We start from the raw sequence: 27,817 nt of genomic DNA on the forward strand, positions 1-27,817 counted from the left end.
CATTAGACACATTGAAAGCTGAATTTGATATTTGAACTTCACAGAACTAGCAGCCTTGTCTTTAGACTCTAGAACCTAAAGGCCGAGACGTGTTCCTTTCTCGGTCGCAATCGTGAGATCAAGAAGTCAGCAGTGCGCCTAACACCACATCAACATATTTTACTTCCCGGTCGAGTTCGACGGACGAGTTAGCACACCCCGCACATAACCGAATGACGTAGTTAGCTTATTAATTACTCGGCATGCGCACTAGGATTAACAGAATCCTATAAAAGCACTTTAAATGCTTTCTATAAGAAGCACATATCTAGTACTTCTATCAAAAAGTACTTTCTAAAATTAATTTCACAATAAACGACTTTAAGCATTTTAAAAACATTTACAACCGAGCTCTTAAAGCTTATGGTATTTGATTATGTGATAACGATGATGTAAATAATATTAAGATTTAGTTTCTTTTCTCTAGCAGCCGAAATTAGCACATGATTTTGTTGACCGTAGACTGAACTTCTTGCGTCTTGACTCTTGACTAGTTGCGTTGACTCGGCTCCTTCCTTCGTAATTTCCTCTTCTCTTTCCTACCTTCAAATTCAATTATTCAGTATAAATTGCAGTCCCCCAAGGACTCTTCGCTCCACCAAGACACCTTCAACGTCTCTCTCCCTCTTAATTACCTCTACCATAATATAATCTCCTTTTATTTTCTTAATCTTTTGGATTCTGCTGAAATATTTAAAGTTTTGGATTCAACTTCTTGCTCTCAGATCTGTCGAGCTCCACAGAAAAATGAAGGTAATTAGGATTTCTCTTTCTGCAGACAACTTTTTATGTGATTGTTTTACATAAAAGATATGCTTTCATGACTGATGATGCTACTTTTGGGTAAACCCAAAACTTAATATTTCGAAAATCTTGGATACCCATACTTTTTTTACACTAATTTGTAACTTGTTCTGAATTTTGAACTTCGCTTTTTTTTTTTTTTTTTTTTTTTTTCTGACTATAATTTGTTGTGAGTCTAAATTCTAATATCTTGTTTCATGACAGAAAGTAGTGTTGAAATTGGAATTACACGACGAGAAGGGTAAGAAGAAAGCCATGAGGGCCGTCTCGGGGCTTGAAGGTATAAATTCCATGGCCATATTACTCTCTTTTTCACTCCCATTTCAATAGTTTCGAATTAGCAGACTTAGGCGTAGCCAAGTTAGTTAAAGCAATTTGCTGGTCTGCACTCAAGTTCAAATCCACGTCTATTTGAGTGACGAACTAATTTAATTTTGTGACTGGAATTTTCTGTTTGCAGGGCTTGATTCAATTTCTATGGATATGAAGGACAAGAAACTGACGGTCACAGGGGACATAGATCCAGTGGATTTGGTGGGAAGATTGAGGAAGCTTTGCCGGACGGAGATAGTCTCGGTCGGACCGGCAAAGGAGGAGAAGAAGAAAGAGGAGCCAAAGAAGGAGGAGACGAAGCCGAAAGATCCAAAGGACCAAATGGCTGAGCTTATCAAGGCCTACCAAGCTTATTGTCCTCCAATGCCTGCATATTATTACGTAAAAAGTTCAGAAGAGGATCCCAGTGCATGTGTCATTTGCTAAATGGTTGGCAAAGTTTAGTTGATATGGTGGTGTTTATCAAGAAGAGAAATCAATTCAAATGTACAGTGGGTAAAATTGGGATAAAACTTTGGTTAAAAAACATGTGGTTGGTCTTGAATTTTATATGATCTACAAGTCTCTGTGGTATTTTTGATATGCTACTTTGTATTTTACATGATCTAGAATATTAAAATTTAATTAATTTTCTCTTGCAGCCAAAATTAGCACATGATTTTGTTGATAATCTCCTTTTATTTTCTTAATTTCTTGAGCACGGGCTCTTTTTATGTGTGCGTAACTGCATGGGCTCGTGATCCGACATGTAGATTATAAAAAAGTTAGAATTTGCTTTGTCGCAAAGAGAGACTCTTGAGTACAGGCAACAACTGCTAACAATCAATGTGGAACTACGTATCACAAGGTCGATTCTCATTGTGAAAAGCTGCCCTACAGGTCAGTTTTCGTATCCAAGAATTTCTTCGTAGTTGGAGTCATATATTGTACCAAACCAAAGTTCCAACCCAAGCCTTTTTCTACAGTGTCTCACTTGACATGGTCTGAAATAACGCGTGGAGATCGTAGAAATAAAGAAAAGGTGGCTGTGGGGGATATGGATACCTGCCAACTACGACGACCCACAAGAAACTGGAAACGTACCAAAAAACTATTCATCAAGCGAACGACTCAGAATTAATGTTGGTTCCAACAAACACTACGATTGCAGATACTTTTCAAAAACCATTGAATTTTTCCAAAAGTGTTCGAAGCCATTACAGTGTCGTTTGGCAACGTGAGATTACTGATAACACAGTTCTTAGGTTTTGTTTGGAAGTGATTTTAAAATGATTAAAATTGTTTTAGATAAACCTAATATTTGTTTAAATCCCATTTGAATGATGATGGAATATGGGGGATATGCACGACATTAGATAATGAAGCATGCATGATGGGATGATTATCATATATGTACAAATGGTATATGCTTTTTGATGTTGGCCATGTGGAAGATTATATTGGATGGATTTGATAAAAGACTAGGATTCTCTCATCTCTTCTTTCCATCCCCCTCCATCCCCTCCTCTCACATTCTCTTATTTTGCCTTTCTCTTACTATAAAAAATTAATATAAGATGTTGACGTAGCTTAACCGTGATCGTTCAATTAGGAGAGGAGGGAAGGGGAGAAAAAAAATAGGGGAGAGAATCCTACTCATTTGATAAATGTGCTATGGATAAAACATTATGCATGGGATAAAGGCTACTGATTGAGTTTTGATGATGAGGTATGAAGCCTAGGTGGGCTAAACTTCTGATGTGATGTGATAAGCCTATATAGGCTTTTATTTTGTTTGAAAAGTCGGGCATCCAGAAGATAGCCTTTAGCCTATGTCACGGATCAGTCTTTCATTCTACGAGTTTGAGTTTCAGTTGGTTTCTACGAAGTTATCAGGCCGTGCCAAGCAAAAAGTATGGATGCTATAAATACAGAGTCATAGGCAACATTTAAGGTCCCTCCAATTTAACACACAAATTGCCCTGCACAAACCTCTCAACCACCTTAAGATTTTTATTTTCTTTTTCCGCCAACACATCTTCAGTTTGGATAAACAACATTGTGAAGGTAACCAACGACATCATCTTTAGTTTGGATAAACAGCATTGGAGCTGTAGAATCAGCCGATAAACAACACTGGAGCTGTAGAATCAGCTGATCAAGGAGCACTTTCAGTTTGGTAAATAACACTGCTTCGAGACCGACTAGTTATTTATCCAAGTCTCAGTCGACAAGGATTTTCAAGTCCTTGTTGGTAGAGGTCATTTCATCAGCCTTCTCGGCAAAGTGAGGTGTTACAGATTACTACATTCGGCATATTGAAAGCCGAATTTGATATTTGAACTTCACAGAACTAGCAGCCTTGTCTTCAGACTCTAGAACCCAAAGGCCTAGACGTGTTCCTTCCTCGGCCGCAGTCGCAAGATCAAGAAGTCAACAACGCATCCGACGTCACATCAACATATTTTACTCCCCGATCAAGTTCGACCGACGAGTTGACACGCCCTGCACATAACCAAATGATGTAGTTAGCTTATTAATTGCTCGGCATGTGTGCCACGTATGTTTGATAGTTTTTAGGATTAACAGAATCCTATAAAAGCACTTTAAATGCTTTCTATAGGAAATACATATCTGATACTTCTTCCAAAAAACACTTAAAGTGCTTTTAAAATTAATTTCACAAAAAAAGACTTTAATCATTTTAAAAACATTCACAAACGAGCTCAACTTTAATCATTTTAAAAACATTCACAAACGAGCTCTTAAAGCTTATAGTATTTGATTACGTGATACCGATGATGCAAATAATATTAAAATTTAGTTACTTTTCTCTTGCGGCCAAAATTAGCACATGATTTTGTTGACCGTAGACTGAACTTCTTGCGTCTTGACTCTTGACTAGTTGCGTTGACTCGGCTCCTTCCTTCGTAATTTCCTCTTCTCTTTCCTACCTTCAATTATTCAGTATAAATTGCAGTCCCCCAAGGACTCTTCACTTCACCAAGACACCTTCAACGTCTCTCTCCCTCTTAATTACCTCTACCATAATATAATCTCCTTTTATTTTCTTAATCTTTTGGATTCTGCTGAAATATTTAAAGTTTTGGATTCAACTTCTTGCTCTCAGATCTGTCGAGCTCCACAGAAAAATGAAGGTAATTAAGGTTTCTCTTTCTGCAGACAACTTTTTATGTGATTTTTTTACATAAAAGATATGCTTTCATGACTGATGATGCTACTTTTGGGTAAACCCAAAACTTAATTTTTCGAAAATCTTGGATACCCATACTTTTTTTACACTAATTTGTCACGTGGTTCTGAATTTTGAACTTTGCTTCTTTTTTTTTCTGACTATAATTTGTTGTGAGTCTAAATTCTAATATCTTGTTTCATGACAGAAAGTAGTGTTGAAATTGGAATTACACGACGAGAAGGGTAAGAAGAAAGCCATGAGGGCCGTCTCGGGGCTTGAAGGTATAAATTCCATGGCCATATTACTCTCTTTTTCACTCCCATTTCAATAGTTTCGAATTAGCAGACTTAGGCGTAGCCAAGGTAGTTAAAGCAATTTGCTGGTCTACACTCAAGATCAAATCCACGTCTATTTGAGTGACGAACTACTTTAATTTTGTGACTGGAATTTTCTGTTTGCAGGGCTTGATTCAATTTCTATGGATATGAAGGACAAGAAACTGACGGTCACAGGGGACATAGATCCAGTGGACTTGGTGGGAAGATTGAGGAAGCTTTGCCGGGCGGAGATAGTCTCGGTCGGACCGGCAAAGGAGGAGAAGAAGAAAGAGGAGCCAAAGAAGGAGGAGACGAAGCCGAAAGATCCAAAGGACCAAATGGCTGAGCTTATCAAGGCCTACCAAGCTTATTGTCCTCCAATGCCTGCATATTATTACGTAAAAAGTTCAGAAGAGGATCCCAGTGCATGTGTCATTTGCTAAATGGTTGGCAAAGTTTAGTTGATATGGTGGTGTTTATCAAGAAGAGAAATCAATTCAAATGTACAGTGGGTAAAATTGGGATAAAACTTTGGTTAAAAAACATGTGGTTGGTCTTGAATTTTATATGATCTACAAGTCTCTGTGGTATTTTTGATATGCTACTTTGTATTTTTATTTTGATATAGTATTTACTCGGATAATCAATGAATGAAAATCAACTATATTAGCAGCTTCATTAATATTTGAGCATAAAGTGATTTCGATGCACTCTTTTTTTAGTGCACTATTTTTGTTTTAATCACTCGTTATATTTGATTGTACACTTGAAAACTTTCAAGTCATTTTTAATAGATCTAAATGAATGTACCAAAATAAAAGTTGAGTATTATGATCGAGAAACAAAAAATTTAAATTGAAAGATTTTTTGACACGAATAATAGGACAACGAGCGACCGAGATAATTAATTGTAGAAAGGATTAGGAAGAGAAGTGCAACCCGATGTCTATCTCAACTATATATTAAACTTAATAGTTTACAATTAATATATAATTTCCATGACTCACTTGAAATATGATTGACCTTACTCTGAGTTAATTCAAATAAAACGACAAGGAAGGAGTGGCTTTTAGCCCTTAACTAACAAGGCCGTTCTGCTACTCAAGTTGAGATCTATAGCTACAATTAAGAGAAAATTGTAGCTATAGATCTCAACTTTAACTTAATTTAATTAGAGTAATGGTTTCTCAACTAAAATTATTAAGCATTGATCGCTTAACTCATCAAAACGTGCAGTTATGGTCATTTTTATCAATTCCGTCAAATTTTCGTCAAGAAAGTCATGATGGAATGAACATTATTTCACTTGAGTTAGAGTTGAGGGACATTTGCTCTAATTAGATGGAAGTTGAGGGGTCATTGCTATAATTTTTTCATTTGGTTTACATTATTTGCATCTTGATTCAACCTCATGTGTGTGGCACGTGATTCAATTTGACCAAAATTTTGAAATTGACGAAAATAAACATAGTTGCACGTTTTGATGAGTTAATGTAACAATAGCCACATATTTTTAAATGAGATAACATTACTCCTATTGATTAATTGTATAAAATGCGATGAAGAATTCCATATGTGCAAACAAATACAATAAAAAATGTCTCAATCAGAAAAGAAAATAGGATTCTACGATGGATTGGTATAATAAGAAGACGTATCACATTAGGCTTCCTGTTGATTAATTAAACTGCTAATACCCGTTGATTGATCTAATGATCTCTATCACATCAACATAGAACATAAAACGTCGTCGTCGGTTGGTAAAATGCTTCCATCATGTGAAAGTCGGCACTAATTAAGCATTATTTGTGCGGTATGTATTGTTACCAAGTTTCTAATACAGCTTGGTTACTGATGAGTATATTTTATATTATATATTTTACCCTAATCTTAGTATATTTTGGTAAATATTTTGAAAGAATTTTGATACTTTGAATTGTATTTTCAATATAGGACTTTCGACTTCCTCTGGAGCAAAACAGGACCAAATGGACGAATTTTGGAGTAATTCCAATTGGAGGACGTTCGTGAGTCACTTAGCTTGATCGTATCAAAATTTGGGATTTTTTCACCAAGCGGTTATTTTCTGGCGATGGAATAAAGAAGCAGTGCGCAGTGCTGGAAAATAACGTTTTTGGGATTAAATGGCGTTTTTGGGATTAAATGGCGTTTTTGGAGCCCAAGATGACCTCAGATGGGTTCGTGGCCTTCTGGAGAAGTGTTCAAAATATTCCAAACATTAAATCCAGCTATATTGGGCCAGTTTTGGAGCAGCTTATGGGTCTAAAACGTGGGTGTTCAGATTTTAGGCGAATTTTACCATTTAATTTAGGGTTATGTTTCCTATTTTATTTAATTAATATTATTAGTTTCCTAGTGGAAAGAAAGGACCTGGTTTTTTTTAGGGTTTGTGAGGGGGTTCAGCAAATATATGGCTTGGCTGTCTACAGTTGAGTCTACGCTTTCTTTTATACAATTTTGGAGACAGAGAGAATCGTTAGGGTTTTGGAGACTTTTTACTTGAAGGTGCTTTCAATCCTTGTCTTGAATATATTTTCTATGATTTCAATTATGAGTATGCGGAACTAATTTCTTTTGCTAGGGTGAAGCCTTGAGCCTTAGCATGAATATGTGATTTTTATTTAATTGCTTATAATTGATTGTATGCATACTTTGAATTGTTAATCACCGGGATAAAAACTATGTAATTTTCTTAATGCCTGATCACCATTAGGATCTTTAGAAAAGTAATTTGATGCAATTTTGGTCGGAATGTTCCTTGAAATTGACGCTGGCTTCTTGTGATTAATAATTGTAATTTCACTTAGGATGAATATCACTTCTTAAGGATTGCATGGTTTTTCAAAGGATTTCATAAAGCATAATGAGTCTTTCATGTTCAGATTTGATCCGAACGTTCGGACGGGTTGCATGTTAGATATACGTTCTATGTTGGAGGTTCCAAGTAGAATATGAATTAGGAAAATCTAACCTTCAAAGTGGCATGTGTAGATCATAAGTAATTGGTAAAATATTCATAGGATTGCTAGATGATGGTGGAGCCCTAGTGCTTTCTTAATTTTATTCTCCCAAAACTGTGTTCTTTTCTCTCTAGCTCTAATATTGCAGATTGTTTATTTTAATTCATTAATTTCGTTTTTATTTTAATTAGGTTATAAAATCAATCACCTAAACTTCTACTTTACAATAATTAAATGGAATCTGATTAGTTTCGAATTATTTAATAGTCCATGTGGAGACGACCTTGCGAGATCCGTTTATACTACAATAACCTTGTGATTCTTGCAAGTAAAATAAGAAATTTAAGCCCGTTCACATGAGTAGTAAAAATCCTATCAGTTACTGTTTTCTGAGTTAGTTTTGTCTAATTAAGTTGTGTATTTTGTTTTACTTCTTCTAGCTAGCAGATTGAACCACGGAATAAGAAAATAGAAAACATAATACTTAATTAGAGCAGATAATATGATCGCTGATTAACTAATGATAATTTAGAAGCATTTTATAACTTTATAATATATGCTCAAGAGATGACAACTATCCATATGTACTGTTAGTCTTAGACCTCAGATCTTAAACACCTACTTGTATTACAACTTGCAGTGTCATCAACTCATATTTTAATAGCATAGTAGCGTAAGTTAATACATCTACGAACTTAATGCTAGATAGATCATTTACTTAAACCATATTTAGATTTAAAAAATAAATATAACCATCAACCTTCACATTATTAAATTTTTAAATAAAGAACCAAAATATGATTTAAAAAGATAGTATTCCTGGCATTTTTCAACTTAATTAGGTTTTAAACTTATCCAAGGGTGATGCTAGAGACTGTCTACTTGAATCTATTTTGTATACCGCATGATGCGGCAGTGGTTGAACTAATTGTTTAAATCATTAAAGAATGTATTCAACAATTAATCACTACTTCATGTAATCTACAAAATATAGTCTAAAATCATGATCTACTAACATTTTCCTTAATCCAATGGTTTAATATTTTTCATGATTAATGTGCAAGTTAACGACAGTCCTCAGCTGATTTGAAGTTAAATAAATGTATAGAAATAACAATAGATAACTGCGCAATTCATCACATACTCATGGTAACATACACAGGCAGATTTTAATGTAGTGGTAGTATCGGCATGTATTATTAATTCACTTATATTATTGCACGTAAAAATTTATTTAGTAATAAAGTACATAAATTTATGATATATCAATCATATCATTTACTTATTTTATAACATGTGAATCAATAGCATCATGCGATTGATGCACTTAAAATTTTACACAACAGGATTAAGGGGAGAACAAAAACTAACTAATGGTGCTTGAAGTTACCGTGAAACTATCAATTTACATAGGCCAAAATTAACCCATCATTTATTACTATTATTACTCTCATCTTCCTCCCTCCACATCTCAACCCAATTGCTTTGAGCTTCTTCTAATCCAAGAACTGAACCCTTCTTCTCTGCATCCCAACTTGTAGACAATGCCCCATACGCAATCCCAAGAGCCGAAGCCCCAAAAGTCAACAAGGTCGTCAAGAATGGTAGCCAAAGTGGCACATCCCACAAGTGCTTCTCCTTAACCGCATCAAAAACTTTCAAAAACGCAAAGCCAGTGGCCAAAGGTAGGCCCACAGCGGCGATAATTCTCACTAGCATCCTCTCGAAAACGACCTGTGGAACTTCCTCATCGCCGTCGTTGTTATCATTTTTGCCGGAGTTTTTGCTTGTAGGCATTTCCTTTGTCGTGGCTGGTGGTGCACTGCCAAAGCCTTTTGCATTTGCATGTGTTTTGTATGCACTTCTTTTAAGGTGGCCTAGGTTCTGCAAGGTTGTGGGGTGGAAGGTTAGGGTTTTGGGCTTCCATGGCAAAGAGTTTGGAAGATAGAGAGATGGTTGGGAGGAAAAAATCAGAGTTTTCATGGCTTATGCTAGGTTACTTCACTATAACGCCAAGTCAAGTTGTATGGTCTTATTGCTAAAAACCTTATCCCAAATGGATGGTGGTGACGTGGTCTCTACAGATATTTTGTAACTTTATTTCATTGTGATTTTTCTTTCTGATCACCAAATTAACCTAGCTAGGGTAATTTGTTCTGCACTGAACAAGCAAAACTCTCTAAATCCAATAATAAAGTGAGAAAGGAACCATTTGTGCTCTTGCAAATTAACCACGCACACTAAGTATCGTTTTATAACTATTTCGTTTTTAGGGTTCAGTTTTATTTTTTATACTTGAGATATATGATAAAAATGTAAAGGGAAATGATGGATGAAGAAAAATGGTGTGAGGGAGGGGAAGAATGTGAAAAATTCTCAAAAATGAAACAACTTAAAATGATTTTTGTTTGGCTTTTTAGTTAAAATGGTCTCTAACATTGGCATAACTCATCACTTTTGTCTCTGAGATTGAAAATCAATAGAGGTGGTCCCTGAGTTTGTCCGTTGTAAATCATTTTGGTCATTCGTGAAAAATTTGTCAACACCATTGTTAAATTGTCACGTGAGAGACCATGTGAGCACATTTTTAAGTATATTTTTGTCAAACCAACTGTTTTTAGCCAAAATGGTTCTTGAGATTGACATAAATCCTCACTTTGTCCCTGACAATGAAAAATAGATAGAAGTGATCCCTGGGTTTGTCTATTGTAAATAATTTTGGTCATTTTTTGAAAAATCTATCAATATCCACGTTAAATTGTCACGTGAGCAATCGCGTGACCACCTTTTTAAGAATATTTTTGTCTAACCACCCTCTCCACTTAATGAGAATATTAACAATTTTTTCACAAAATAGTTTTATTAACAAAATCTGTCAATATCCTTGTTAAGTGGAGGGGTTGGTTTCTCAAAAACACCTTTAAAAAGTCGACTGTTGTTGCTCAAGTGACAATTTAACAAAGATATTGACAAATTTTTCATGGAATGACCAAAATAATTTACGATAGACAAACTTAGGGACCACTTTTATCAAATTTTCTTTGTCAATGACCAAAGTAAGAAATTATGACAATCTCATGGACCATTTTGGCTAAAAAGGGGTTGGTTTGACAAAATACCCTTAAAAAGGTGATCACGTTGGACAAACTCAGAGACCACTTCTATCGTTTTCAATTTCAGACCAAAGTGATGAATTAGACTAATCTCAATGATTATTTTGGCTACAAAACCTTTTTTTGTTTATGGTACATTTTGTATATCATTTTATATACATCTCTTCTGCATTTTCCCCCGCCATTCCTCCACCATTCTTCATCATCTTTTCCAGACGTTTCTAGTTGGTCTTGTAAGTATCCTCATGTAGGTCCAAATTATTATTCTATGTGTATCATACCTGTTTGTCCCGTTGTACTTTTCTTTCAACATTACAAAAAGAAACTCAACCTACTTAAATTACGATGTCAATCCATAATACATCTGATTACAATACTTGATTAGATAATTTTCACATCCAAATTAAGCATTGTCAAAACTCGAAGGGAAGATGGAGCTAAGGATGGATGAACCTTTGAAGATGCGACAATCTTAATACGCTGTAGGGCACGTAGCTAGCCTCTAAATGGTGAACATCAAAGGAAAAAAATATTCAGGTTGACCTTCTCAAATATTAGGTTTAGCACACCAAGTATCAAATTAGTAGGTAATCACATATTTTAGTGGTTAATTAATCTCTGATTGGGGATCTCTCAAAAACGTACAGCATGTCTATGGAGCTCAATATCCGAAATTTTTATGGATGTACGCATGCTGAGTGATTTGTTCCTAATAGTTAGTGTATGTGTTTTGATATATACGTGGCTTATCTCTCTAAAGTAATACTTTATATTAGAATAAGTCATAAAAAATTTCGATTCCAACTTGGGACCAGTTATGTAATGGAATAAACTCTACATTATAATAAGTTATAATTTTTCTTGGTCCAATCTTAAGAAAACACCCCTCCACATGAGTACAAAAATATTCAAGAAATAAAACAATTGGCGCTAAGGAATTTTAATTAGGAAATACACTATTCATTAAGGATAAATAAGTCAATAAATAATATTTTTTTTAACTATGCCTTTATTAGTAATAACCTCCTAAAGTTCTAAAATTAATTTGATTCCAACTGCATAAATTCAGAGGGATTATAACTTTAAGGATAATGCTAGGGAGATTAAATTTGTAGACAAAATTTACAAACTAAATTATGTCTCACCAATAGGAATGAGCGCGTTTATCAACGCTCAAGTAATAATCGAATTATCAATTTCCAATTTATTTAGTTTACAAAATTTAATTTCCCTAGCATTACCTTAATTTTAAAGACGTTTTACTTACATTGAAATAGAATACATGCACTAGTAAGAGAAAAGCGAGTTTATGCTGCCCTTTTCAGTGTCTACTATTCCCACTTTGAATAAAACAACGAAAAAAAGTACTTTTTGATGCTTATATATAGCAAGCTTCCTAGTTTATCTTCATATCTTGTAGTACTACAGGAGGGAAATGTCTACCTTGAGATGTCTTGTGATATATGCAGTATTAATGTTGTTTCTTCTTTTTTATTTTAGGTTCGGTTCTCATTCTCTTAATCCTGAGGCCAACTTGATTCGAAAATTATTGGTCAAAACAACCAAGGAAGAAATATATAATATCGGATTCAGAAATGAAGAGGCAAACAGAATCCATGTGGGCAAGTCAAAGCGCGAACGTATAAGCAAAACTCAAATTGAGTCAAAGCGATTGTCTCTTGGAGGTCCTGATCCACGTCATCACTAGCTTTATCAATCAACCAAGGGGAGAGAAGCTTCCTTACCCAAGTGTCATTACCTTGTTCTTATTTATCTCATCACGTGAGATCAGAATATGAAAGTATTTTCTTTCCATCATAAGGTGTGTATTTGAACTTCAACAATATATAGAAGTGGTTGCCACTCCTATAAAATGTGTATTAAATAATAAATAACATGGTATGAACAACGTTATTCATTAAGATCAATTTCTCGTTGATCATAACCAATTTTGAAGTTGTTGCACCTCTTCTCATTTTGTAGAGAAAGTGGTAAAGCGATACATTACAAAGCAATTTTTTTTATATAAATTTTTAATAATATTAAGAGGACGGGAAGAGTTCAAAACTATCATCATAATTTAGAGATAAATTTCATATCGGGGACGCGGCATGGATATAATCCTAACATTCTATCCACTAGGATATTGAACTACATGCGAGACATTGCTTTCTCACTAACGTAGCCAAAACAAAGACAACCTGAACAAAGTCTAAATCAGGCCTAATATGTGATCGAAGATAGGTAATTTACGAATGTTTTGCCTTCGTGCATATCTTCTAGTATAGTTCGAAGTTTATTTTTGGGCCGTCAACAAATTAAAAAGATAATTTCTTCTTCGCATTTATGTTTCAAAGTTCAAACTGAGAGTGATTTACAATTTTGCACGCAGCCGAGGACAGGATCAAATTTGTTTGGTAAGATCTGTCGTTAATTGCGTTGAATTAATTTTAATTTTAGGTATTAAGCACTGTTGTGTTAGTAAGTGCACGTTGTTTCTTATATTTCATCAAGTACGTAATAACTTAATTAAATTGGTTTAATTAATTAAAATTAGGATGGTCTTCAAAAGCGTGCAAAAGGAAGCATAAACAAATGCAAACAATAATTTAACAAAATTTATCGTTTGACAAAAAATTATTGCAAACAATAAAGCTTGATTAATTGTGAAAATATAAATGTATCAGGTGCTTTTTTCTACTGTTGCATGTTATTACAGGTTAAGCATATAAGAAAGTTTAGTTACGTTCGGTTCCATAACTAATTTATTCTAATTAATTACTACCTTTTAAACTTTGTGGTCACTGGGATTTTGCAGCTTCTCATCATTCGATTTTCTTGAGGCCTGCCATGATAAAAAAAAAATTCATATAAACAAAGCAAACCTATTTATGTTACAGAATTATAGTCATGTTACGTCACGTTTGGTGCCTAAAATTAGATTGGATATATTAACTCACTCGATGCAAGGATGGTCAGCTGCGAACCAGGCCTGCAGATGCATGCAGGGCAGGTCTTATGATAGGTTGTTGAGTGTATGGATGAATGGGAGACCCGGGTGCAGAAGTGCTGTATGAAGATAGTAGAGCCGGCTCTGGAGTTCTCCAATAAATCTGAGACGCAGATTTGCTTAGAGTTTTTGAGGCTGATGATCGTCTTGAATATGGTAGGAGGTTGATTTTGATTCTGTGGTACAAAAAAGAAAAACCAAAGCAAGTAGTCAAGATCAAATATAAATAGTATTAATTAAAGTATTAAGAATCATTCGGGTTGAGGGTTTCGCTCTAATTTTTGGAACAGACTTGGAGTTTGCGTAGAAAACAAGAAAAATGTCATCACTTACTTGTTGTGAACATCGACGTATTCATCTGTTTCATCCAGTATATCTTCCTTGAAGACAGAATAAATAGACTGGTTAGTTTAATTTTCAAATGTATATTGCCATAAAAAATAAAAAAACAGTTCATCAATTTATTTACTAACTTGGTTACCTGCAACAGTTCCTCCATGACATCTTCCATTGTTATGATGCCGATTACCTCCTTGTCCCCTTGAAGAGATTCTAAACTTTCAGATGATACATTTTGCGTGCGCAATCCTTGCCTATGTGTCGTATTTGCAGTTTCAGTTGAATATAGAGGTGATGGTATGTCCACGGGAATGCTCAAACGCTCTTTTTGTTCATGCGAAAAATTTAATCCTGTAGAATCGCACTTAACAACCATGAATTCTACTAGCCTAAAGACAAATTTTTGCCCAAAAACCTTATTTTCAGTATAATTTAAATTACCTCTACCCTCAGCCAGTGTTGAAAGTGATCTTGAATTAGTATCCTTGTTGTTACTCTTCACCACAGCAACCATATGACTATGACCTTTCTGGAACTGCTGCAGTACATCGTATAAAGGCGAATTATCATAGACCCTGTTACAGATTATGTAAAGCATTATATTTTACATTAAACATATGTGCTTTTCGGCAAATTAGTTTCTTGGAAACAGTTGTTGGTTTTGCCCAAAACTTGTGTTAGCATGAAGCCAATTGCTAGATTCCATAAGGGAACAGTCATAGCCTACCTTGGAATCCTTCTGATAGTCAAGTATTTAATTGGCGTTTCGTCCTCAGGGCGGCTGAAGATCAAATTCTTCAACTAGTACATTCCGAAAAAATGTGAAATTAGTTACACGTGGATGAAAGGTAGCTTTAAGGAAATAGTAAACGACGAGGCCTGCTAAGTGCGAAGTGCTTACCAGAATGATGCCAATGATGTTTGTTGGGGTTCCCGAGTAGATAGGTATACGACTGTGACCTTTGCTAGTTATTAAACCAAGTGTATGGCTAAAGATCCATGGACCAAAACACACCAGAATGACATAGTACTCGAATGTAATTAGACGTGATTTAATTTTGGTATGAACAGATTCAACTAACCATCGTAACTTACATGTTGAGTTTTGAATTGATGTCAAGGGAGAAAGTTTGAGATATGGGAATCATTGCATCTTTAGCAGTCTTGGAAGTCAAATCCAGAGCACCAGCAATAATCGTCGTTTCATGATGCGATAACTCTCCACCTTTCCCAGCCTAGTGATGAACATGATCATAGTAATTAGACTTTTGACAGCGTCTGCATAGACCCTTACATGACATTTAATTATGTCTAGCAAATTTACCTCATTAGCATGCAGATCCACCAATGTTTTTAGCTCCCCTCGTTTTAAGAGCGCCGAATGCCCTTTGCCAAGGAGGCAATCCAGCAGCTGCCACGGTCAAATTTTCCAAACACGAAAAAGTCTTAATCTGCTCAGTTTATGCTTACACAAAAGAGTTGAGTTATGTGAAGCCAGCGAAACTGGACATTGATCTGAGCTATGTCATGAACGTGTATTTTACCTTACTGCAAGGGTACGACAGGGGGAGGAAAACCACAAGAAGCAATCGGACCAAGTGAGACATTTTCGCGCCTAGACTTAGTCCATATCGAGAACATACAGCTTGAGGAATGATCTAAGAGAAAAGGTGAAGGACAAACGATCTTAAGACAACGATAACGTATTGCCAACATTTAAAGTGCATTAGGCCAAGACAAAAACCAAGTGAATGGCTTAAAACAAAATTTTTACCTCCGTAAATGCAAGAACAAGGGTGCCTGACACAAGAATCGCAGCCCAAACGGGAAGAATCGAGTCCAGGAAAATGGGAAGCGCCTTGTAGAACAATACATTAGTTAACAGGTCAAGTAATTTAGTACTTCAGAACATTAAAACAGCACAAATTACGCATGTCATAGCGGCGTACCTCCATTGCCAGTGATTTTCCTATGAGGAGAGTACATAAAAGTAGATGTTCGTTCTTAACAAGCGGCAGAATCTTCGCTGCAAATTTAGCGAGCTGATTAAGGCTATGCTAGTAATTAATTTTCACAAATAATATTGTAATGAAGTTCACCGCAGCTAGCAACCTGCATTCTTCTGTTCTTGAGGCTGACCGGACTTAATGAGGACTTCAAGATCGACTTGGCTGAAGGAGAGGAGTCCTAAGGCAAGGCCTGATGCAATACCGGCAAATGCCACAAGGACCAAAGATATGACCATAAACACCCAGAAATCGGTCTGACAACATAATATGTCATCGTCTCTCATGGTAGTATAGCAAGTACTAATACTCCAACGGTGAACTGCAATGTATTTATCAAACAGAAGGGTTGGCTTTATACACTTTTGCTTGAACGAACACGCGAAGGACTATCCTTTTTATCGATTGTGCGAGTTACTGCAGCATGAAGAACAAAACCACGAAACAAATAGTGTCAAGTTTTGTGAATTTTGGACAAAGATAATCAGAACACGTAGGAGATGTGAAATATATACAGGTACAGTCTTCTGTCCAAATCCAATCCCTACTGCCGAACACCTCTAAATCTATAGATTCAACAAAAATAGGATAATTAATCTGGTAAATAAAAACCAAAAAAAAAAAAAGACGGAATACCAAATTTTAATTGAAAACAAAACAAAAAAACAAAGAGTAAAAAACGGAACCTAAGTCATCAAAACTTGCCCGTTTGGTGGGTTGGATGAGATTGGGTTTTAGAGATAGAATTGGATTGATGAGGACTTGTAAGACATGACTTGTAACTCATGTATAAAAATAGGTTAGTTAACCACAATATTGTGAATTTGTAATCCATCATGTTCGGTCATATTCATCTCACATTTTAATATAACAAACAACAGACTGAACTCAAATCCGTTTTGATTGGTCACAACATGTCCCATCCAACCCACCAAACGAAGTCTCATTGGATTGTGACAATGTGGAAAGCCAACTAAAGCATGCATATATGGAATGAACATACGTAAATTAACTGGGAAAGCTCAGTACCAACTTCACTACATATGCATCCAATCGCCAAAAGAAATTTCTTTTGGTTCTATTTGTTGAGCACCAAAAGCAAAGATTCCACTACTTGATGGAAAAAAAAACGTGGGAAGGGGTGACACGATCTTTCATGTCGCACCTAAAAGCATGATATTCTCTGTATTTTGGTCTTATTTGACCTCACACTGTCCATACTCAACGTTAGTTCATATGTTTAATATCAAACCGGTGAAACCAATAGTATTCATAAAAAACAACTTGGTGAATCAAACAACCAAAATGTAGAGAAATATTACATAACGAATCAACATAATTTGTTTTTTATAGGATTTTTTGAAACTTGGTGTAGAAGTTAGCAGCGCGTATCGTCACCACCCAACCACATTCATCTCATTCAACCAACTGAGCTCGGTTGCGAATTGACACACCTGCATTTGGTTTAATCCGTGTAATTTTTTGGGTCAACAGAACAATCAACAACTCTTTCTCATTTGGTTTCTGTTCCTCGCCTGTAATAACTTGACTTAACTCTACGTTGGACTTTGCAGTAGTATCAAAAGCTATTTCCAATGAAGGAAACCTCAATTCAGCAAGCATTAGGGAACAATTGTAGGGAACTTGACATAAAAAATAAATGAATTTTTGTATTTCTTCAGTTGTATAATCATATCTTGTATTTACAGGCTCTGAAACGTTTCAGAATACATTTGGCAAAACAACAGATAAATGCTTTTAAATCATAAACTTAGAAGTGGTTTCTTAAAAACACCTAGTACTCGTTGAAAGTACTAATGGCTCATTTGAAGATACGTTTTTAATGAAAATGTTATTGAAATCAATTTTTAATAAAACTCAAGTTGAATTGTTAAAAAAAAAAAAAAAACTCAAGTAGGGTTCTGAAAAAAATACTTCAAAACGCTTTTTTAACTTAAAATATTTTTAAAAACCAAAACTAATTTCACGAAAAGTGTTTTTAATAGTATTAAAAGCACTTCTAAACAAGTTTTTAAAAATTAGAATTTCAGTTATACCAATTGAGAAAATTTTTATTGTAATCGGAACACGAGTGATACACCACGTATTTTTATATAAGTGATGAAATTTTTTATTAAATTATTAATTTTTTAGCACATATATCTCATAATTTGTATAGTAATATATGGTATACCATCACATGTTCCGATCACTCTAAAAAATCTCTCGAACCAATTATTTCTCAGAGAATCGCAGCCCAAACTCCAAGGAAAAAGCAAACCTCATCCTTTCAGATTCTTCAGAGAGAGAGATATTTTGTGGATCTCACACTTGCATTTGCATTAACTACAACCAACTCGAAAACGATGATGATGATCGAGTCAGCCATGGCCGTACAATTCAACTTCGCCGCCACAAACCTCTGCTCCTCCACCTCCATGCCCTGTAACTCCCTCCTCTCTCTGCCCCCTCACTTTAACAGCTCAACTTGCTCTTCACATTTCTTCCCTCCGTTATCTCTGTTCCCAAGCACGACGCTTCTAATTTAATTTCTTTTATTTACTGCAGCCTATCGTCCGACGTGGAGCTCAGACGAGGTGACCGGAGCCGTACACTGCCGCCTTTCTTGCTCCGGCGGGTTCACCGCGCCGTGGTACGCAAATTAGTTCGATTTCTATTGTCCAGCAGCTGAGCTTTTTCTAGCTGAATAAACCAATTTGAATTTCAACGTTTCGAAAGTGCATAAATTTGATAAGAATTTGATACAGGAATCGAACCGGACGATCAAAGAATGGTTCGTTTGCAAAAAGGAGAAATTTGGTAAAGAATGGGATTCAGGCATCTGCCCGGCCGTTAGGGCCCGGTTCGGAGCCTGTGAAGCCGAATGGGAGGCCGGAATACCACCCATTTGAGGATATTGCCGAGTCCACATTAGAGGCTGGTGGCACTGCTAGACTTACAGCTGCAGAATCTGCTAGAACCCTCATTGAGGTAGTACATTGTATTCGATTGTTGATAAATAGGCGAAAGTTCGAATCTTGAGTACTAAATTGGACTTGCTCACTTGTTGATGCTCCGCCATTTTCATTTCGAGGTTCCACCTTGCTAATATTGCCCATAGTATGCCATTTTCAGGTTAACGGCAAAGCAACACTCTTGTTTTTGAGTTTGATCAATGACGAGGTTCACGAAAATATTTTATGTCCGGATTTGCCTTATGTAACTGATGAACATGGAAGTAAGTCAAAGTGTGTGACTTTCACATCGTACATTGGACTTGGCAAATTTTCTTTTCCTTTCAAAGTAAAGATTTAACCCGCTCTAGCATGTTGCAGATATCTACTTTCAAGTGAAGGATAGTGAAGACACTTTTCGTTCCCTAACTTCAGAGAATAACTTTGTGGTATGCAATTTTCATGAACAAATAAAATGATAATGATTGGTAGGGATGATTGCATTCTATCAGCAATCCTATGCTCTGGACTTTTCCTTACGAATTTGTGGGTTATTATAATGATGCAGCAAGTTATTATTGGGTTAGATGCTACGGAAATGATCAATGAGATGGAATTACCAGAAATTGATTTTGAAATGGATGGGATTGACGATGAAGATAGTGACGTTGACGATGGTGATGATGACGAGGAGGACGATGATGAAGAAGATGGTGACTACGATTCGGTCTGTTTTGTGTTTTCATTTGTTTAGATGTGGATGCATGGATGTTGTAACGCATTTCTAATTATTTAATAGGTTCATGTTTAGGATTGGGTTGCTGTTCTTGAAGATGAAGACGAAGATGATCTGGATGACTCTGACAACTGGGCAAAATTGCAGACTATGCGTTACTCTCACCCAATGAATTTTGCCAAGAAGCTAAGTGAGGTAATTGTCCATTGTAATTTTCTTACCCTACCATGGAGTGATGTAGAGGTAATTGAAAAAAATTAACTCGTGTGTTCTGTTTGTAACAGCGGGGAATTCTTGAGCTTTTCATTTGCTTACTTGTAGTACCTCTTTTTCATTTGAAGTGTCTAGCTGCAATTGTACCCCATTTCAGGGTCTTTCATGAAGTTGTCATTTCCGTTTCTCATATTTCCGCTTTTGGTTTTACTTTTCAGGTTGCTTCTGATGATCCTATAGATTGGGCGGAGCAGGCTCCAGCTAGTTTGGCTATTCAGGGCCTTATAAGGCCTGCACTTATAGAAGAACATTCTGTTATCCAAAAGCATCTGTCTGATCACCAGTCTTGTAATGATGGCGTAGATGAAGTTGGGAGGACTGTAGAAGATGATTTAGAAGATCCTGTTAGGATTAATGGCCATAAATCAGGAATTTCCAAGGATAGTCCAGCCTCGGAAGAGGAATTGGAGAATAAGGAAGATGAAACACCGGGAAACAGGACTACATTTTACAAACTGGGGATGGTTAAGATTCAGCTGTTTTCATCCCATGGAAGTCAGGTTTGTGTAAGGAAGGATTTACTCTTATTTTGTCATCCAAGTTGATGCTAGCTCTTTTTTAACGGTTAATCTTTTGTTCTAATTCTCCAGACTGTTGTTGAAGTAGAAGACTTTGTAAAAGCTCAACCCGATGCCATTGCACACTCAGCAGCTAAAATTATATCTCGTCTGAAAGCTGATGGAGAAAAGACCACGCAAGCTCTCAAGTCCTTATGTTGGAGACTAAAGGGTCTTCAAGTGGAGGTACCACTTCTTTTTTTTGCCGACATATTCAAACTTGTTAAACAAGTTTCCAAATCTGTTTCCAAGACGTGGCTGTAGGTTTTGCACTCCTTTTTTTTTTTCTTATACAATTTTGAACAACTTCAAAACTTATGTTCTCCAGAAAGGTTGTTTTTAGATTGAATGCCCAACTTCTGTGATATATGAGATCGTCTTCAACACCCACAAAGGCTTGAATCTGATAGTAGAATGAGAAAGTCTATTTTACATATCTATCCCAATCTTGTTAAATCCGCCTTTAATGTTGTTGCAAATCAATGTAGTCATCTTTGTCGAATTATATTGCAGGAGGCAGTACTTATTGGTGTAGATTCCCTTGGATTTGACTTAAGGGTATGCTCAGGAACACAAGTCCAGACATTGAGATTCGCACTTAACACACGGGTAAGCCAATTATCTTTAATCCATGGCGTTTAACGTTCCATCTATCTTCCACACATTATTGAACCATCTCTGAACTCTGAAGAACAATAAAACGTAGTTGCAAATTCCTCTGTTACTCTTTCAGAACCATGAAATACAATATGCTTGTGTTGAAAAGTAGCGTTGCCTTTGGTTTGGTTACCTCGTCTACCGTGTGGTTTCAGGCAACTTCTGAGTACAGTGCTGAGAGACAACTCAATGATCTGCTATTCCCAAGGATGCAGCAGAAACCACAAACAGTGAAACAAACTTAGCAAATTGAACGGTAACGTCATCAACACCTTCAAGTGCCATCATTTGGTTTGATTCTAGCTCGTTTCTTCAAGGTGCCTCTCGGCATAGGTTTCGATATATGACAGGAGGGGTTCCGAAAATTTCTTGCACAGTCCGACCAGGTCATTGTATTGTTTATTGAGATTAAGGATTATGAAAGTTCATTATTTTCGAAGCTTGGTGATTCTTTGCCTTGTAAATCATTTTTGTTTTGATCAACTGATTTATAGGTCTCATTGCCCTTGTTTTAGGACAGGGATCCCAGCCGGATCTCCCCCACCAAGTCCTAAGGATCGGAGATCCGGACCCTTGAAATTTGATCCAACGACTACAATTATTATCACTTTTAGAAGGATCCCTTGTTTATAGTCATTTGATCAAATTTCAATGGTCCAGATCTCCGGATCCTTAGGATTTGGTGGGGTGAGATCCGGCTAGGATCTCTGTCCCTTGTTTTAACCTATTGGATCATAACCTCAGGTTAAATATATATAAGTGTGTGTGTTACGTTAAGTTGTTGCGGATAAATGCACAAACGCTACATGTAGAAATTGGGGATGGATCCACACTGAAGACACTTTTAAGTGATCCGCTTCGACGACGGGCAACAATTTGCAATCTTCAAATTATATGTTTGGGTATGTCTTCCTTGTAAATGCGAGTTAATTTTAAAAAGGCATGTAAAGATTGTGTAAATATTAGGAGTCCTTTATTAGGAAGGATATGTGTTTGTGTTCTTTATTATTTCCTTATGGAACAAGGATTGTATTTGTATATAATTGATTATGTAATAATTCAAGTCATAAAATTCTAATTTGGTATCACTAAATAGTTTTCGATTCTCGTCAAAAGTAAATTTGAATTACATTATTGCTACTAAATTATGAGGCTCAACTCATTCCCTCTCTTAGCATAAATAATATCATTTACTAAAAAAAATAAAAAACAAAATTTTGGTACATTCCCTCTTAGTAAAAAAAAAATCGTTTGTTAAAAAAAGAAAGTACACATATCACCGGTTCTTTTGAATTGTGGGTTCAAGTGGGTCCCACTACCTATATTTCCCTATTATTTTGAAGGTCATTTATTATTAGAAATATTGATAACCTTTTTAATCGTTTTATCTTTATCTAGTCACTCAAGTAAACCTCTGTCATCCCAAATCTTATTAGGAAAATCTTGTACCTATTCATTGTGGAAGTAGGAGTGCATAAACCCTAAATCCTATTATTTTAGGGAATTGTAAAAAAATTTATTTATAAATGGAGGGAGAAGAAATGTTTAATCAGTCAATTAGATTATACTCAAGGCTTTTAACGTTCGATAAATTCTCCCATGATCCTTGTAAAACAAAAAGTCTCGTTGGCCTGAGGTCTACCTCTAGCGATTGGCTCCGGCAGACAACTTGCCATCTTGAAATTAGGGGTCCGGGTATGTTTCTCTCAAAATATTTTATTGTGTTCTTTGTGTTGCTTAGCTGCTTTTTTTCTTTTAATTTATTTTGTTCTTTGTGGTAGTGTTCTTCTTCTCTAGCAAATCGTATTCGTTTGAATATAATTTTCTAATTCCAAATAATCCAAAGTGTGAGCCTCTCTCGTTGCATCATGTTGAATCGTTGATAGTATTGCAAATCTCGGACTAACTCGTTATTTATTTATTTTTTCTTTTTGTTTTTGTAGATTGGGCAAACTTGCCTACAGAGGTTGTGGGTTTAATTTCAGAGAGATTGACATTAGACAGAGACTACTTCCTATTCGGTATGGTGTGTAAGTCATGGCATCGTAAAACGAAGAATAATGCAATACGAATTTCTACAATGTCGACTCGTCATCGTGCCCCGATGCTCTTGTTTTCTACCGGCAACAACGGTGTGTGGAGGTTATACGATGTCATGCGCGACAAGGTCCTTGATTTACAGCTAAAATTATCAAAAAAACGGTTTTGTGGATCATCAAAAGGATGGTTAATAGCTGTGGAAGAGGATTTTACGATAACCTTAATCAATCCGGTGTTTAGGGTTAAGGGCAGGAAAGTGAAAGAAAATTCAATCATCCGTCTTCCTCCGTTCAACCCTCCAAGCTGGGAAGACGTATGTATTTGGAGGCCTAACTATGGTGTTTACAAGGCCACAATTACAGCTGATCCAATACTAGATGCAGACAATTGCGTTGTGTTGGTCATATACGAAGGTCGTTGTCAGTTGGCTTTTATTAGACTCAACAAAGACAAAATGTGGACTTACATCGAAGACCTGAGGTTCGTACTTTTCGAAGTTGTTCCGGTTCGAAATCAATTCTACGCTGTTGGTGGTGATGAGTCGCAACTTTTATCTTTCGACATTACTGCTCGTTCCAGTTCGGATATAAAATTTATTACTACAAGGAAACCAGACGAATTTTTTACGAGGCTATATCTCGTGAGTGTAAACGAGGAGGAGTTGTTGACGGTTGCTAGGTACATTGATCACGATTATGAACGTGAGAAACGTGTGACAAAAAAATTTGAAATTTTCAAGTTGGATTATTTGAAGCGCGAGTGGATTGAGAAAAAAAGCTTGGGTGATGTGGCTCTCCTTTTGGGTGACAACTCTACCGTTGCCGTTGTGGCTTCGAATATTCCTGGATGCCGGTCGAATTGCATATACTTCACCCATGATGAAGATCGTCAGTCAACAATTGAGTTTGGTGGCCGTGGACCTCATGATTTAGGTGTGTATGATCTCGAAAGCGGAATCGTTGATCCACAGCGGCCTTTCACTTTCAGCAAGCTTGCTATGGAGATGGTGAGCAACAGTATTCGGCCTCCGATTTGGATTGTGCCGACATTTCAGTACTTGTAAAGAGCTTGTTTTAATTTTTTCGTCATTTAGTTTCTTTAAAACATGCCCATTGGCAGATTTGTCTTACGTATAAGAAAAAGCGTACACCTGTGGCCAGCGGTCCGATTTACCGGAAAATTCGACTTTTTCGAAAAATTATCAAATTTTATCAGAATGAAGATCTTAATGAGTAGAGTAAGTTTTATCCCTGTGACCAAGTTCAATTTGGCCGGGAAAAGCCTCAATTTGGCTCGCACCCGTCGGAAACCTTAAGGTGGGTGTTCTTCGATTCGACTTCCTCGGTGTTTCAACGCCCCTACAACTGGTTGGGTCTTGTTCCTGGGTCTAAGGGGAGTTGATTAAGGGTGGTGGTGGGTGGTGAGACTCGCCGGAATGGTTTAAGCATTTTGTGTCGGTTATATCCGACACAATTTCTGTCGGTTTTAGAGTATTTTCTGTCGGAAAATTAATTCCCTGACTTAGACAATTATGTCGCTTATTAAATCCTCCATTTTCTGTCGGATTTTGCTTAAAATTTGACAGTAATATATGTTTTTTGTCGGTTTTCAAAACGCCACTAATAACTAGTTTCCTAGTAGTGATCATATACTTGTTTTTCCAATTTTACCCTCACTTTTGATACCCAAACACAATATTTACATAAGGAGGACAAAATAGGGGAAAAAAAAAGAAAAAAGTTGACAAGAAGGCTTCTCTTAATATAATAGTATAGAAAAAAAATATCCACTTGTTAAGAGAAATTGTCCACACATACAAAATGTGTGCTCTCTGCTAGTTAAAATTAAAAAGACATCCTAAAGAAATGGTTAAATCTTTTGTTCTAATTCTCCACGGACTGTTGTTGAAGTAGAAGACTTTGTAAAAGCCCAACCCGATGCCATTGCACACTCGGCAGCTAAAATGATATCTCGTCTGAAAGCTGATGGAGAAGAGACCACGCAAGCTCTCAAGTCCTTATGTTGGAGACTAAAGGGTCTTCAAGTGGAGGTACCACTTCTTTTTTTTGCCGACATATTCGAACTTGTTAAACCAGTTTCCACATCTGTTTCCAAGACGTGGCTGTAGGTTTTGCACTCCTTTTTTTTTTTTTACAATTTTGAACAACTTCAAAACTTATGTTCTCCAGAAAGGTTGTGTTAGATTGAATGCCCAACTTCTGTGATATATGAGATCGTCTTCAACACCCACAAAGGCTAGAATCTGATTTCGTAGAATGAGAAAGTCTATTTTACATATCTATCCCAATCTTGTTAAATCCGCCTTTAATGTTGTTGTTGCAAATCAATGTAGTCTTATCGATGATTAATCTTTGTCGAATTATATTGCAGGAGGCAGTACTTATTGGTGTAGATTCCCTTGGATTTGAATTAAGGGTATGCTCAGGAACACAAGTCCAGACATTGAGATTCGCACTTAACACACGGGTAAGCCAATTATCTTTAATCCATGGCGTTTAACGTTCCATCTATCTTCCGCATATTATTGAGCCATCTCTGAACTCTGAAGCACAATAAAATGTAGTTGCAAATTCCTCTGTTACTCTTTCAGAACCATGAAATACAACATGCTTGTGTTGAAAAGTAGCGTTGCCTTTGGTTTGGTTACCTCGTCTACCGTGTGGTTTCAGGCAACTTCTGAGTACAGTGCTGAGAGACAACTCAATGATCTGCTATTCCCAAGGATGCAGCAGAAACCACAAACAGTGAAACAAACTTAGCAAATTGAACGGTAACGTCATCAACACCTTCAAGTGCCATCATTTGGTTTGATTCTAGCTCGTTTCTTCAAGGTGCCTCTCGGCATATGTTTCGATATATGACAGGAGGGGTTCCGAAAATTTCTTGCATAGTCCGACCAGGTCATTGTACTGTTAATTGAGATTAAGGATTATGAAATTTCATTATTTGCGAAGCTTGGTGATTCTTTGCCTTGTAAATCATTTTTGTTTTGATCAACTGATTTATAGGTCTCGTTGCCCTTGTTTTAGGACAGGGATCCCAGCCGGATCTCCCCCACCAAGTCCTAAGGATCCGGAGATCCGGACCCGTGAAATTTGATCCAACGGCTACAATTATTATCACTTTTAGAAGGGTCTCATGTTTATAGTCATTTGATCAAATTTCAATGGTCCGGATCTCCAGATTCTTAGGATTTGGTGGGGTGAGATCCTGCTGGGATCTCTGTCCCTTGTTTTAACCTATTGGATCATAACCTCAGGTTAAATATATATATATATATATGTGTGTGTGTGTGTGTGTGTGTGTTACGCTAAGTTGTTGCGGATAAATGCACAAACGCTACATGTAGAAATTGGGGATGGATCCACACTGAAGACACTTTTAAGTGATCCGCTTCGACGACGGGCAACAATTTGCAATCTTCAAATTATATGTTTGGGTATGTCTTTCTTGTAAATGTGAGTTAATTTTAAAAAGGCATGTAAAGATTGTGTAAATATTAGGAGTCCTTTATTAGGAATGATATATGTTTGTGTTCTTTATTATTTCCTTATTGAACAAGGATTGTATTTGTATATAATTGATTATGTAATCATTCAAGTCGTAAAATTCTAATTTGGTATCACTAAATAGTTTTCGATTCTCGTCAAAGGTAAATTTGAATTACATTATTGCTAGTTCATTATGAGGCTAAACTCACTCTCTTTCTCTTTAGTATAAATAATATATTTAGCTAAAAAAACAAAAAACAAAATTTTGGTACATTCTCTCTTAGTAAAAATAATATCGTTAGTTAAAAAAACAAAATTTTGGTACACATAGCTCCAGTTATTTTGAATTGTGGGTTCAAGTGGGTCCCGCTACCCATATTTCCCTATTATTTTGAAGGTCATTTATTATTAGAAATATTGATAACCTAAAGAAAACTAATGAAAAATGTATGAAAATTTTGAATTTTAATAATAAACAAAATAAAAGATAAAGTGAATAGTATCAGAAATGATTTTTTAGTGTAAAAGTAAACAGTAACAAGAATTTTTCGTTAAAGTTTTATTTTATAACTCGGTTTTATCTTTATCTAGTCACTCAAGTAAACCTCTGTCATCCCAAATCTTATCGGGAAAATCATGTACCTATTCGTTGCGGAAGTAGGAGCAGAAACCCTAAATCCTATTCTTTTAGGAATTGTAAAAAAAATTATATATAAATAACGGAAGAATAAATGTTTAATCAGTCAATTAGATTATAATAAGGCTTTTAGTGATCGATAAACATTTTCCTACGATCCTTGTAAAGCAAGAAATCTTGTTGGCTTGTAGTCTACCTTTAGCGATTGGCTCCGGTTGACAACTTGACATCTTGAAATTATGGGTCCGGGTATGTTTCTCTCAAAATATTTTATTGTGTTATTTGTGTCGCTTAGCTCTTTTTTTTTTTTTTTTAATTTATTTTGTTCTTTGCG

The 27,817-nt window shown here is 36.0% G+C and overlaps 7 protein-coding genes across 8 annotated transcripts; 5 read left to right on the forward strand and 2 right to left on the reverse strand.

The window, feature by feature from the left end:
* The first annotated feature begins 596 nt into the window (after positions 1-596).
* On the forward strand, positions 597-1,823 carry LOC103443180 (heavy metal-associated isoprenylated plant protein 39-like). Its single transcript, XM_008381983.4, has 3 exons — positions 597-792; positions 1,048-1,123; positions 1,304-1,823. Exons 1-3 carry the CDS (start codon positions 787-789, stop codon positions 1,600-1,602), a joined length of 381 nt encoding a protein of 126 aa, XP_008380205.2. The 5' UTR covers positions 597-786; the 3' UTR covers positions 1,603-1,823.
* Positions 1,824-4,113: 2,290 nt separating this feature from the next.
* Positions 4,114-5,346, forward strand: LOC103426485 (heavy metal-associated isoprenylated plant protein 39-like). Its single transcript, XM_070820427.1, has 3 exons — positions 4,114-4,313; positions 4,557-4,632; positions 4,813-5,346. The coding sequence occupies exons 1-3, from the start codon at positions 4,308-4,310 to the stop codon at positions 5,109-5,111; spliced, it is 381 nt and encodes a 126-aa protein (XP_070676528.1). The 5' UTR covers positions 4,114-4,307; the 3' UTR covers positions 5,112-5,346.
* Positions 5,347-8,843: 3,497 nt separating this feature from the next.
* LOC103426484 (uncharacterized protein PAM68-like) lies at positions 8,844-9,669 on the reverse strand. The gene has a single exon (XM_008364563.4). The coding sequence runs from the start codon at positions 9,630-9,632 to the stop codon at positions 9,078-9,080; it is 555 nt and encodes a 184-aa protein (XP_008362785.1). The 5' UTR covers positions 9,633-9,669; the 3' UTR covers positions 8,844-9,077.
* Positions 9,670-13,550: 3,881 nt separating this feature from the next.
* Positions 13,551-16,506, reverse strand: LOC103445268 (DUF21 domain-containing protein At5g52790-like). Its single transcript, XM_029106803.2, has 13 exons — positions 16,224-16,506; positions 16,061-16,137; positions 15,886-15,969; positions 15,656-15,769; positions 15,436-15,522; positions 15,207-15,346; positions 15,013-15,100; positions 14,839-14,912; positions 14,553-14,686; positions 14,254-14,462; positions 14,106-14,152; positions 13,750-13,948; positions 13,551-13,607 (listed from the first exon to the last, which is right to left on the reverse strand). The coding sequence occupies exons 1-13, from the start codon at positions 16,402-16,404 to the stop codon at positions 13,551-13,553; spliced, it is 1,491 nt and encodes a 496-aa protein (XP_028962636.1). The 5' UTR covers positions 16,405-16,506.
* A 1,824-nt stretch (positions 16,507-18,330) lies between these two features.
* On the forward strand, positions 18,331-21,733 carry LOC103445258 (uncharacterized protein At3g49140-like). 2 transcript variants are annotated; one of them, XM_029104078.2, is made up of 11 exons: positions 18,331-18,562; positions 18,686-18,770; positions 18,886-19,108; positions 19,253-19,355; positions 19,453-19,520; positions 19,640-19,798; positions 19,883-20,002; positions 20,239-20,580; positions 20,671-20,823; positions 21,151-21,246; positions 21,371-21,733. In XM_029104078.2, exons 1-11 carry the CDS (start codon positions 18,484-18,486, stop codon positions 21,404-21,406), a joined length of 1,464 nt encoding a protein of 487 aa, XP_028959911.1. In that variant the 5' UTR covers positions 18,331-18,483; the 3' UTR covers positions 21,407-21,733. The 2 variants fall into 2 exon arrangements, with proteins under 2 accessions (XP_028959911.1, XP_028959909.1); XM_029104076.2 differs by having other exon boundaries at positions 21,450-21,733.
* Positions 21,734-23,374: 1,641 nt separating this feature from the next.
* LOC103417906 (uncharacterized) lies at positions 23,375-24,570 on the forward strand. Its single transcript, XM_017327463.2, has 2 exons — positions 23,375-24,340; positions 24,454-24,570. Exons 1-2 carry the CDS (start codon positions 23,375-23,377, stop codon positions 24,568-24,570), a joined length of 1,083 nt encoding a protein of 360 aa, XP_017182952.2.
* Positions 24,571-25,236: 666 nt separating this feature from the next.
* LOC114826645 (uncharacterized protein At3g49140-like) lies at positions 25,237-26,352 on the forward strand. The gene is made up of 3 exons (XM_029107362.2): positions 25,237-25,384; positions 25,726-25,821; positions 26,025-26,352. Exons 1-3 carry the CDS (start codon positions 25,298-25,300, stop codon positions 26,112-26,114), a joined length of 273 nt encoding a protein of 90 aa, XP_028963195.1. The 5' UTR covers positions 25,237-25,297; the 3' UTR covers positions 26,115-26,352.
* Positions 26,353-27,817: the final 1,465 nt, after the last annotated feature.

The sequence above is a fragment of the Malus domestica genome, chromosome 01 (assembly GCF_042453785.1).
Source record: "Malus domestica chromosome 01, GDT2T_hap1".
In the NCBI taxonomy this organism is placed as follows: Eukaryota; Viridiplantae; Streptophyta; class Magnoliopsida; order Rosales; family Rosaceae; genus Malus; species Malus domestica.